This window comes from Clupea harengus, chromosome 2, assembly GCF_900700415.2.
Source record: "Clupea harengus chromosome 2, Ch_v2.0.2, whole genome shotgun sequence".
NCBI classification, from domain to species: Eukaryota; Metazoa; Chordata; class Actinopteri; order Clupeiformes; family Clupeidae; genus Clupea; species Clupea harengus.
Genome location: NC_045153.1, coordinates 6,911,840 through 6,924,339, shown reverse-complemented (window position 1 = coordinate 6,924,339; position 12,500 = coordinate 6,911,840). Strand labels below are relative to the sequence as shown.

General features: G+C 44.9%; 1 protein-coding gene across 1 annotated transcript in view; it reads right to left on the bottom strand.

Moving 5' to 3' along the window:
- Nucleotides 1–4,336, bottom strand: part of si:ch211-67e16.11 — a 24,455-nt gene extending 20,119 nt beyond the window's left edge. The window contains exon 1 of the mRNA XM_031577403.1: nt 3,853–4,336. Within this exon, the coding sequence (XP_031433263.1) occupies nt 3,853–4,336 (484 nt within the window). The remainder of the gene's footprint in view (nt 1–3,852) is intronic.
- Between the last annotated feature and the right edge of the window lie 8,164 nt (nt 4,337–12,500).

Below are 12,500 nucleotides of genomic sequence, written 5' to 3'. Positions count from 1 at the left end.
GTGTGTGTGGGTCGGGGGTAGAGTGTGTGTGGGTCGGGGGGTAGAGTGTGTGTGTGGGTCGGGGGGTAGAGTGGGGGGTAGAGTGTGTGTGGGTCTGTCGGTTGGAGTGTGTGTGGGGGGGTAGAGTGTGTGTGGAGGCTCTCAGCCCTTCCCTGGTCCCCTTTCAAAGAGTGGGTGGGTTTCAAACGCGGTCAGAACAGAACTGCTCCTTTCTTACTCTTTCACTGTTGTTTTTTCCCCTTTTTTTTGCTCTCTCACTAACGCACGCACGCAAACATACACACACACACACACACACACACATACACACACACACACACACACACACACATACAAACATGCAACAAACTTTGTCTACCATACATCTTTTCCTCGCTTTCTGTTTTTCTCTCTCTTGCTCGCTCTCTCATTTCGCTCTTTCTCATACAGACCCAGACACGCACAACCTCTCAGGCTCTCTCTCTCTCTCTCTGTCTCTCTACCTCCCCTTCTCTCTCTCTCTCTCTCTCTCTCTGTCTCTCGACTTCCCTCCTTTTCTCTCTCTCCCTGTATACACCACTCTCCTTTTCTCCTGCTGTCTCTCTACCTCCGCTTCTCTCTCTCTCTCTCTCTCTCTCTACATCCCCTTCTCTCTCTCTCTCTCTCTCTCTCTACCTCCCCTTCTCTCTCTCTCTCTACATCCCCTTCTCTCTCTCTCTACCTCCCCTTCTCTCTCTCTCTCTCTCTCTCTCTACATCTCTTCTCTCTCTCTCTCTCTCTCTCTCTCTCTCTCTCTCTCTCTCTCTCTCTCTCTCCACACACATCTTCAGATGAGGTGGTCAAGTTCTGGACACATGTAAGAAGCCAAAAACTGCTTCCAGATTTGGCTCCTTGGCCACACACTCACACACTCACACACTTACACACTCACACACACTCACACACACACACACTCTCACACACACACACACACACACACACACTCACACACTCACGCTCCTTGGTGGCCTTTCTTTATTTCTGTCTCTCTTCTTTTCTTTCTCTTCTTTTCTTTCTTTCTTTCTTTCTTTCTTTCTTTCTTTCTTGTGTTATTGTCCGTCCTGTCCCTGGTTATTAGGGCCAGTGAGCCTGTCATTATGGGCCATGGTGAGTCTTTCTCACCGCACTCATCAGCATGGAGCGGCTCTCTCTCACACACACACACACACACACACACACACACACACACACACACACACACACATACACACACACACACACACTCATCAGCATGGAGCGGCACACACACACACACACACACACACACACACACATACACTCATCAGCATTGAGCGGCTCTTATTATTAGAGCCTCGTCTCTCTCTCTCTCTCTCTCTCTCTCTCTCACACACACACACACACACACACACACACACACACACACACACACACACACATCAGCATGGAGAGGCTCTTTAGAGCCTCGTCTCTGGTGTGGTCTTCAACTGAGCATTCCCATAGACCAGCTCTCTCACACACACAGACACACAGACACACAGACGCACAAGCACACACACATAAAAAAAACATAACATTTAGTTACAGACACACACCTGCATGCAGTGTCCATGTATGGGCTCACACAGGCACAGAAATCTGTTGTACACAAACAAGCACACATTTACAGTACCAGTGAACACACACACATATACACACACACACACATAGACATGCTATACACACATGAACACAAGCAAGGGAAGAACAACTCTTACTCTCTCTCACACACACACACACACACACACACACACACACACACACAGAAACACGCACACACAGACATGCTATACACACATAAACACAAGCAAAGGCAGAACAACTCTTTCTCTCTCTCACACACACACACACACACACGTGAGGCTTTAGCTCTGCATTGAAGCTCTGAATTCTTTTTAAAAATGCAGTCAGGTCATGACATTCATAAAAAAAAGAACCCATTCAACTCCCCGGGAACCCTTTCACCCCTCAAGCGGCCTGACACAGAACTCCAGCCAGTTCTACGCGGACCGGAAAGACTCCTGCCGCCAGAACCGGACGTGACGGTACTCCAGGGGGTTCCCACGGGCAGAACCAGGGAATCGGGGTGTTTGAGGGGCCGAGATATGGGTGCAAGTCTGGAACGGAGAGGTGTGTGTGTGTGTGTGTGTGTGTGTGTGTGTGTGTGTGTGTGTGTGTGTGTGTGTGAGGTGCATGAATGGCCGTGGGTGCTGAACTCAGTAGTGAGGACAGGCCGATACACTCAGGATGAATAATTGAGGGTGCGAGCGGGCGCGGGCGCGGGTGCGGGCGCGGGCGCAGGAGCGGGCGCGGGCGGCGCTGATGGTAAATGCATGCCTCTTGGCTTCCTCCCGCTGCAGCTCTGCTCAGTCGCTCAGCGGGGAACCCAGACCTGACAGGTCCTGAGAGCTCTCTGTCTCGCTACCTCTCCCTCTATCCCCCCTCTCGCTCTCTCTTTTTCTCTCTACATCTCTCTCGTTCGCTACCTCTCCCTCTATCCCCCCTCTCTCTCTCTCTTTTTCTCTCTACATCTCTCTCGCTCGCTACCTCTCCCTCTATCCCCCCTCTCTCTACTCTTCTCATCCCATCCCCCTTTCTCTGTCGTTCTCTCTCTTCATCTCTTTTCACACACACTTCTACTCCATAAACATTTCTATCTCTGGTTTTCATGGTATCCACGCAGGTACCACGCATGGTACCCCCACAGACACACACACACACACAGACACACAGACACACACACACACCCCTGGGCACAATTTCACTGGAGCTTCTAGTGGCTCCAGTGAGAGCATGAGAGGGGTTTGAGGAGAACAGAAGTATGCTGTTTATGGCCTAAGTGTGACTCAAGTTTTATGGGCTTCCATCTCCCTCCCTCCCTCCCCCCCTTTATTGAAAACTATTTATCACACACTATCTTAGCGGTTTTGCTGACAGGAATTTCCTGTCCGTGTGACGGAGTAGGAGTCATAGTAACGTCGTTGACTAAAAGCCTCGGTTTTTGGAAATCTACAGATATTGCCGGACCCGCAGCGCTATTTAGTGGAGTAAACTCAATGTACTGTTTATGTTTGTTTGAGAAGCTTCTTCTCACTTCAATTAAATATGTCCGAGGTAATCTGTTAATTTCCCAGTGTCTTTTAAGAGCGTACACGGTTACGATTTAGGTCTCCTCGCTTTTTTTTTTCTTCCAGCAAATGTGTGCAGACACACTCCGATTAGATCGCCTACATAGCGACTGAGCTGCGCTGCAGAGTACCGTTAACTCCCAACGAGGAGCAGCCGCAACATCAATGTGTGTCTATTTCACCCGCTGTCCCGTCTCTGAACTATCAGAAATTTTGTTTTTTTCTTCCATTCATTTACGAGACCGATATTCTCCCCGGAGATGTCCAGGAGGTGCGGGCAACTTTTGCGTCTTATCAATTTATGACACCATGACATGTTTGAATGTGAGACTTGAAAGACACTTGCCGCGGGACAGGTGTGAATTGCCTTGCAGCCGAGACGGGTCGTAGTAAATGCCGTCTAATGTAGCTCAACTTCTTTTTACATGGCGATTTAATTGTGCCTCCGTTGTGGGTAAGAGTGCGTAACGGGAAACTATCACAAAGATGTATTTGCGAACGGCTAAGATAATCAACCCAGATTTAGGTGAAAAAACTTTCGAACTAAACGCACATAGGTTGGAATAGCATCAAACAGAAGTTATGTGATGTTATGCCCAATAGTACTGATGTGTGTTAGTTTGTTTTATAAACTAAGTTTAATTTTAAGAAATATACCAAAAAAACATTTTTTTTGAGCAAGCACTTAAAAAACTTAATTTGATCTTACCCATGTATATTCCATCCATGTGTCCACATCTCTTCTTGGTCACGTTAAAGTCCACGTAGAAAAGCACAACCGGGTGTCCGAAACTTTCTCCGGGACTTGGGTCCAGCACAAGCACGGCGTCATGAGTGTTCGAACCGGGGAATACATTTTGATTTCGTTTCCCATCCTCCAGGGCCGGACCTACGGAATAAGTGTTCTGTTTGGGCGCTAGGACCTCGAAAGAGTAGGAATCGGGCAGTATAGCCAGCACTTTTTCCGAGTTGGACTCTGACACATAAACGGCCACGGAGCTTAGGTGGAGGTGAGACAATCGTTTGCACTCGCTCTCCAACAAAGACACTCGGCGGCACAGGTTCAGCTTCAGGTACTGAAAGCCGGTCTTGACCCAGCGATCCAGCCGGCTAAATTTCACTTCAGACCCCCGATATTCCCCAAACAATACAGCTAACCCCAAGAGAGACACGCAAACCCACTGAATCTTCATGTTTTGGCTGTCCACAAAATATCTCAAGTGCCCGGGGCCAACACACAGCTTTTCCCTTCTTAATATTAGATTAACCTACTTTGTAAAAGGTAAAAAAAAAAACGACCTTATTCCCAGAAAGTGAGAACAATGTCAAAGTTTGTGTTTAAGACAGCTGTAATCTTCTGTAACCTCTCCGCTGGACGCAGCGCCGACCGTTTCGGGATGTCTTATCAAGTTGGAGAGATGCGGCTCTCTCTTCATTAGAGTGACTTCAAAGGGGGTCAGGCTAGCATCCAGATGGAGGATAATCTGCAACAGTGACTCCATCCCACAGGCACCGACATGCCAGCGAGCGCGGGAGGGAGGGGGGCGGAGGGAAGGAGGGAGGGAGAGGGGCCGGTGGGGAAATAGGAAGAGGGGGGGGGGGGTCTAAAGAGGTCGGGGAGAGGAAACTAAAGTGTGACGCGTGAGGGACGGACTACCTGTTTACCTCTCCGCGCGTGCGAACACCTTGAGGTCGCCCGTTGGTAGGACTGTGCCGCGCGCCACGCAGGGGCCACACAGGGAGCGGCGCGCGTACACACAGAGCCCGCGTGTAGTCGGATGCAGTGGTTCTGTTTCCCATTTACCCGACGTTATTCCTGCATTTTGACCAATTTATCATCAATCTAATGGTAATGTTCATGCCGACTTTAAATGGATAATGGCGAGCCTTTCATTAGGTCAAAGTGGAAAATATGTAGGCTAATTGCTTCAAGAAAAAATGAGAAATTTCCAAAAGTTTTCCTGAAGTGTGCCTTTCTTGATCCCTAGCGGTTTCAGATTGCAAAAAATGTTGCGGGTTGTGTTTGATCTCCGCGGATAGGCATGCTATATTGTTTCCACAACCATAAACGGAGTGAAATTAATAAAAGTCTTTTGAGCAGAGCCGTGTATGCCTAAGGCAAGGTTCGTTATGCTTTGCAAGAGAAGAATTTGTACGATTAGCCTATCAAATCATTCCATCAACTACTCTTACCACAAGCACAATAAAACCAAACCATGTTTAGTAAGAATGTATAAATAACCGTAGCCTACCGCTCATGAAAATATGAACAATTCCGACAGTTTTCACAGTGGACCAGCAGAGGGAGCTATTTATAAATATACATTTATTTATTTATGCTATTACCTGTAAAGCCCAGTTGTGATTGGTTCTGACTCTGATCTACTGTAGATTTTCGCTTGGCCAAACCATTCCAAGACTGTTCTGTTTTTTGTTTTGTTTTGAAATAGGCCTATACTGTAATACTGAATTGTAAAGACAGCTGCGTTTAAGCCATGTTGAATCAAGAACTCAATGGCTTTTATTCAAATTACTGTCTTTATTCTTTATGCTCTGCTGATCCTTTTAAAACGGGTAGATAAACGAGGCTTTGGAGGGAGCGGGGACAGAATGTTGTGTGTCGGGTTGATTGCACGGGGAAATGAGATAGTTCCACAGGTGTCCACACGAGGGAGTCAGAGAGTTATAATTCTGTTCCCTCCCACTCATAGAAATACACCTACTATTCCTCTTCCTGGTGTGCATGCCTCTCTGTGTGTAAGCATGTATTCTTAACTGCACGAGGATATGTGTGTGTGTGTGTGTGTGAGAGAGAGAGAGAGAGGGAGAGAGAGAGAAAAGAGGGAGAGGGAGAGAGAGAGAGAGAGAGTGTGTGCGTGTGCATGAGAGAGTGGTTCCTGCGTGTGTGTGTGTTCGTGTATGCATGCATTCATTATTTATAAACTGTATGCTCAACTGCAAGATATGTTTCTGTGTATGCGTGCACGCACATAGATGTGTGTTTGTTTGAGTGAACGTTTGTGTGTTTGAACGTGTGTGTGTGTGTGTGTGTGTGTGTGTGTGTGTGTGTGCGTGCGTGTGTGTGTGTGTGTGTGTGTGTGTGTGGTGTGTGTGTGTGTGTAATGACACTGGATTATAGTAGTACAGCACTGAACCTCACTGGGCCCTTGCCCTCCAACAGAGCACACACACACACGCACGCACGCACGCACGCACGCACGCACGCACGCACGCACGCACGCACGCACGCACGCACGCACGCACGCACGCACGCACGCGCGCGCGCGCGCGCAGATCACTATCAGCTACCTGAGAGGACGGAGCCCTGTAGCCTACTTGGCTGTCACATTGACACACGGCCAGGTAAGAGGTTGGTGGTTAGCAAGGTGCCAACAGCAAGAGCAACAATAGCCTGGCAATTAGTCTGACATGGCCCAGGAGAGGAGGGGGGGGGGGGAGGGGGAGGAGGAGGAGGAGAGGGGGGGGGGGTACGACCTGAGACACCCACTGACAGAGATACAGCCCTGCAGTTAATGAGTGGTGAGGAAGTAACCTCATCTCAGGGGTGAGGCGCGAGGCCTTCTCTTTTACACATGCCAAGATCAGCTTGCTGAGTGTGTGTGTGTGTGTGTGTGTGTGTGTGTGTGTGTGTGTGTGTGTCATTTAATTGATAGGAATGGGGACTTCTTTCATGTGGACAGACAGATAGGTAGATAGACAGACAGGTATGTAGATAGACAGACTGTCGGATAGATAGATAGAAAGATAGATTCACTTCATGGATGGGAGATGGATGCATCCTCACTGTCTGTCTCTGTGCTGTGGAAACTATTGGACCAATCAGTCCACGTTCTTGGACCACCAGCAGGGAAAACAGTGCAAAGCCTTAGCAGACTCAGTTTGTGAGTTTGTCACGTCTGTGCTGACACCCACTGCTAGGTGCAAGGTGAAACTTAACGTGTAACATATGTGTAACATAACCTGGGGCCTCCTTTTTCTTTGCTGTCGGACTTTGATGGCATTAGTTCCTGGGCTCTATCCCTAATAAATAAATAAAAAGAGATGTTTGTGCAGACATCACAATTCAGTGATGATTTGGCTCAAAAGAATGAATGAAAGCTGGATGAAATCATCTCTAGGTGTTGGATGCTACATCTTACTTTATGAACGTTATATTTTTCTGAGCATTTTCATATCATTGGGGCCCTTTTGTGTAGAATAATCTGAATAACATTACCAACCTTTACCACACAATATTCAGACTTAAACTAAGCATAACAAGACTAGAGGACCAGACCCATTGCTGGATACTGAAACTTAAAGATAGAGTCTGCAATTCTCATCCAGTAAACTGTCAAATGCAGCGAGTCCTCCGACTGTTCTGGTTAATTAATCTGGTCTCTGTACTCAGTCCTGTTCTGGTTAATTCATCTGGTGTCTGTACTCAGTCCTGGCTCTGTACATGGGAAACAAACAAAGTGGCTCGGACTGAGCCATACACTATTCCAGCCAATCAGCATGTTGCTTTAGGAGCACGGGAGGGACAGGTGTAATTTGATTGGCTCAATAGATCAACTTGACATTGAAGGTCAAAAACCTTTCGCAAACTGTACTTTTACCGCAGGTGTCTTGCTTACAGTGCAACCATAGAGGCCTGAGCAGATCATCAGTTTGATTTCATCAGTGCAAATTTATACTTCATCTTTCAGATATGTGCAGTGCATTAAAAATGAGTAGCAAGATATGACAGATATTATTTAGTAGGGCATTTAGTACATTATTAGTGTATATATAGGTCGCTAAGTAGCTTGTCTCAGTCTTTCTGTGGTGTTGTGACAGAAGCCACCACTCCCAATGGGGAGGGCACACAGACAGTGACTCACTTCTTGAAGTAGCGTGGGTGTAGTGGAGGGGAGAGAGTAGTCACCCTACCCAAACCTGCTAAACCGGTACGCTAACCACAACGCCAAAGAGCTAGGCTCGTTGGTATGGCATTCAGAGCACACACTCATGACGGCACTCTAACCGCAACGCCAAAGAGCCAGGCTCAGTGGTATGGCAGTCAGAGCACACACTCATGTGTTGTGACGGCACTCCGTCACAATGAGAGAATTGGTTGGCCTGGTAGAGACTGGTAGTTCTATTCTATTCTAGTTGTGTCTAAGGACACAAACCGATCACACACACACACACACACACACACACAATAATACACGCACACACACAAAAAGATCACACACACACACAAACAGACCACACACACACACACACACATGTGCAGATAAAAATGTGCAGTGCTAGTAAATGTTGATGTCCATGTTGTAGTCAAAATCAGTGTGAATTGCTCCTCAGGGTCCTCTAGCTGTCTGTTCAGTGTTTGTACACAGTCCTGGCACACACAGATGCCCACACACACACACTCACACACTCACACTAAGACACACACACACACTCACACACTCACACTAAGACACACTCACACACACAGTCCTGGCTCTGTAAATGCGAATCAAACATAGTGGCTCGGACTGAGCCATAAGTGAGCCATGCCAATCAACACAGGGCAGTGATAAGCTCAAACACCAACAACCTTTCACGAAAACAAGACTCAATCAGGGACTGCAAGAAAAGAGAGAGAACCACATAGCTCTTAAGAGTTGTTGACAGCACTTTTGAAGACTGTGCATTTAACTTTTTACAATTTTCCCTGTGAATCCCATCAGAGCTTTTCACAGCATGCTGTAAATTCAGGGGAAGTAGCCAACAGAAACATCCATAATAATAACCCTAACCCTCATCCTACAGGGAGGCAGACCAAGTATGTTAGAATTAGATTCACCATTCCAACACTCCAAGTGGTGAAATGAAAGCGTGCAGCCTTCCTTTTAGTCTGTATATGTGTGACTGTGTGGTAGGTGAAACTCTCTTTTAGTCTGTGTATGTGTGCCTGTGTGGTAGGCAGGCCCGGGGTGGGTAATCGGGAGAATCGGGAGAGTTCCCGGTGGGCCGCTTCACTTCTGGGCCGGTCGAGAATTACATTTTTTGACATTTGTCACTTTAGTCCATCTTCTCTTAAAGTAGGCTACACACGTTCCGCATTCTGACACCGCAGCCTCTGCATGGGTTGTACCATGCGAGGAAGTTCTCCCCTCCCAAATAGAGTTGGTTGGGTCCATAGCCCGTCTTTTCCAAAAAAAAGTTTTCTCAGATAGGCTACCGATAGCTGGGCCAGCCCTACCGCAACGATACGCGTCAGGGTGTATGGATGGGAGGAAGAGGCCAGGAGGGGCTGAAAAAGCCAGGTTGAAAAAAAGAAAGGCATTGGAGGAGGATGCTGCCAAATGTGCCAAGCTTACCGATTTATTTTCAAGAGGACAAACACAAGTGGCAACTGGTAAAGAGAGACATAGGCCTAATGATTAGCAACGTAACTATTCGGCTAACGTTGAAGCGTTGGTTAATATCGTTGTCAACCTATTCGCAAGCAAAATAATAAATTGAATTAAAATATTAGCCTTTTTATATCACCCAATATATGGCGATCCACAGACTTTGCAAATATTAAGAAACAATAAGAATTAAAGTTATTTAATGTAAGAAAGAGCAGTATATGGCAGTACTTGATGAACCAATATGCATTGTTTGCTCAGAAGTGGGTGTAGTAAAGGAGTAAATCACCACAATATAATACCCATGCAGAAAAATGATAATGACCATGACAATGACGGCCCCCATGAGGTCTCATTCCAACAAATCTGGCCTACTACCTGTCATATAATGTGTACATGTATATGTGACCTTATGAGTGACGTCACCGGTAATGAGATCACACGAGATATACGTTAGTCTTAGGTTAATGCTAAAGTGATAAGTTGGATTACCTGCCTGTGTGTTACCTTCACGTTTGTTCAATAGAGAACTTTGGACTTATACTTATTGAGTGGACATCAGTTCTTTACACTGCCTAATCTGAGTCTGACACCCCTGCTATATGCCCTTCTGCCATTTACTACTCTCACAGTACAACCTCCTCACAGATGCTTATCATGTCATTGGGTTAGCATATACGTTTCTGTTGACTTTGTCCATCACACAGGTTGCATGTGAGAGAAGCTTCTCAACCTTAAAATTTGTGAAGAATAGGCTACGAAGCTCATTGAGTCAGGACAACTTGGAGGCTTTCATGTTAATGTGCACAGAGAAGGAAATCCTCATGTCTACAAACAACGACACAGTTATAGATAAAGTGGCTGAAACCAGTGCACTGCTTAGGCGGTTACTGATGCTGTAGATGCTGTTGGTGTTATTCGCAATGCAACTGTATACCAGTCCCCCCAGGATTTCGCGGGCCTTTTTTGTGATAGTTGCGGCCTAAAATTCCTGATTTCGCGGGAGCTTTTCCAAAAAGTTGCGATGAAAGTTGCGGTGTTTTTTAGGTGTTTGTTGCGATGAAATTGCGGGAGCAAGTGAAAGTTGCGATAAAAAAGTTGCGAATTTCCCTCTTTGTAATTATAATTGAGTTTTTGGTTGAAAAATAAGTGATTAATAAACAAACATTCATTAAAGAACAAAACCATTGATAAATGGCCCCCTAAATAACCTTACCAACATGCCAAACAAAAGATTACCAGGACTACAAAAAATTTAGCAAAATAGGCTGTTCTGCCGTCTGCTTATTTAGGCCAGCAAATGTATGCTTGTATTGTTGTTATAGAAACGAACAGAAGTATAGTATTGGACTTTTACTTTGACATCATTAAAATGTTCGTCTCGTGAGAAGGCAACAGCTGTTAGACAGTTATCTAGAAACATATGCTAGTTACGTATGCTCATAGTAAACCTTGCGTTATGCTTTCCCTCACACCCTCGAAAACAATGACTACGTGTTTTGACTGTTTCATACTGTGATAAACATGTTTAAGTGACCTAAATATTATTTCCATGAACTGTGTTAGTGTTAATTATTAGTAATATAGCGATATGACCGTTATTCATTCATAATTGCGTTAATGGCTAACGTCAGCACTTGTTAGCCAGCTGTGCTGTAATCTGTTGTTGCTCTGATTCTTGATGTAACGAGTATAATAGTAACTTGCTGTGTTTAGTATACCTTCTAAGTATTTTCTGTATTACAGTTTCACTCATAAATTTCACCTGACAATCAATAAAGTAGTGTACTCGAGTTTGGCTGTCTGTTTACCTACGTTAACGCACTGGTGGTGTAAAACACGTAGTGGGAACAGTACATAGGCTTCACTTATCCACAACGAAGTGCACCTGTTTTGTGTTAACTTCTCAGCTTAAGTGGATTATTATTTAACCTTTACATTATTTGTTGAACCATGGTATTAATAAAAAAAAAACTACAGAATAGTAAGAGCTGAACTGTTGCTTCATTTATCCAATTTCCACTACCATAGAAAAAGTGGGCCGGTCTTGGGCCTGAAATTCCCGGGCTGAGAAGTGGCCCCACTCCGGCCCTGGTGGTAGGTGAAACTCTCTTTTAGTCTGTGTATGTGTGGTGGGAGTATCTCCAATATTTAGCTACACCACTAACCTATTATTCTATCTCCTAGTCTTTGTTTCAGATGGGAACCAATGCCATTTGGCAATCGCCTTACCAACAAATCACATATATTTAATATCACTGCTGCTACGACCTGTGACCAACATATTGCTATCTTCCATCGCTGAGAAAGGACCATGTCCATGCCATGATAGTGATGACTATTCACCCTAATGCATGATACCTTGTCTAGGTGGTATTAAAATAAAAAGTAACGCTTTAGAATGACCTTTGTTAATAAACCGTTTATGAAGCATTTGTTCATAGTCTGTTCATCATTTACAAATCATTATTAAAACATTTATAAACGTTAGTTCACTATTTATAAATGAGTAGTAATGTATTTATGAACATAATTTTCTAATGGTTTATAAGATCGTTTATAAGGTATATGATAATGGTCTGCTCACATTTAATAAATCCTTTAGAAATGACAAATCAACCAGTTATAAATGATGTACTAATGATTTGTTAGATAATGTATAAAGCATGTGATAATGGTCTACTCACCATTTATTGGTCATTATTATGAATAACCTTTATCATGCATTAGCTATTGTCTAATTCATGAGTGAATTCATAAATGTTAGCATATGTAGCAATACCTCATTTGACGCTTAACATAGGTCTTGAGAAACCATTTATTAATCATTAGTAAAGTACAATACAGTGGTCGGCTAAAGTCTACACACAGTTTCAAAACGTCCACCCTTTGTTGCCTTACAGCCTGAAATTAAAACATATTACACCAGTCACATGCAAAAAAAGCTACACTTTCTAAACCCCTGAAC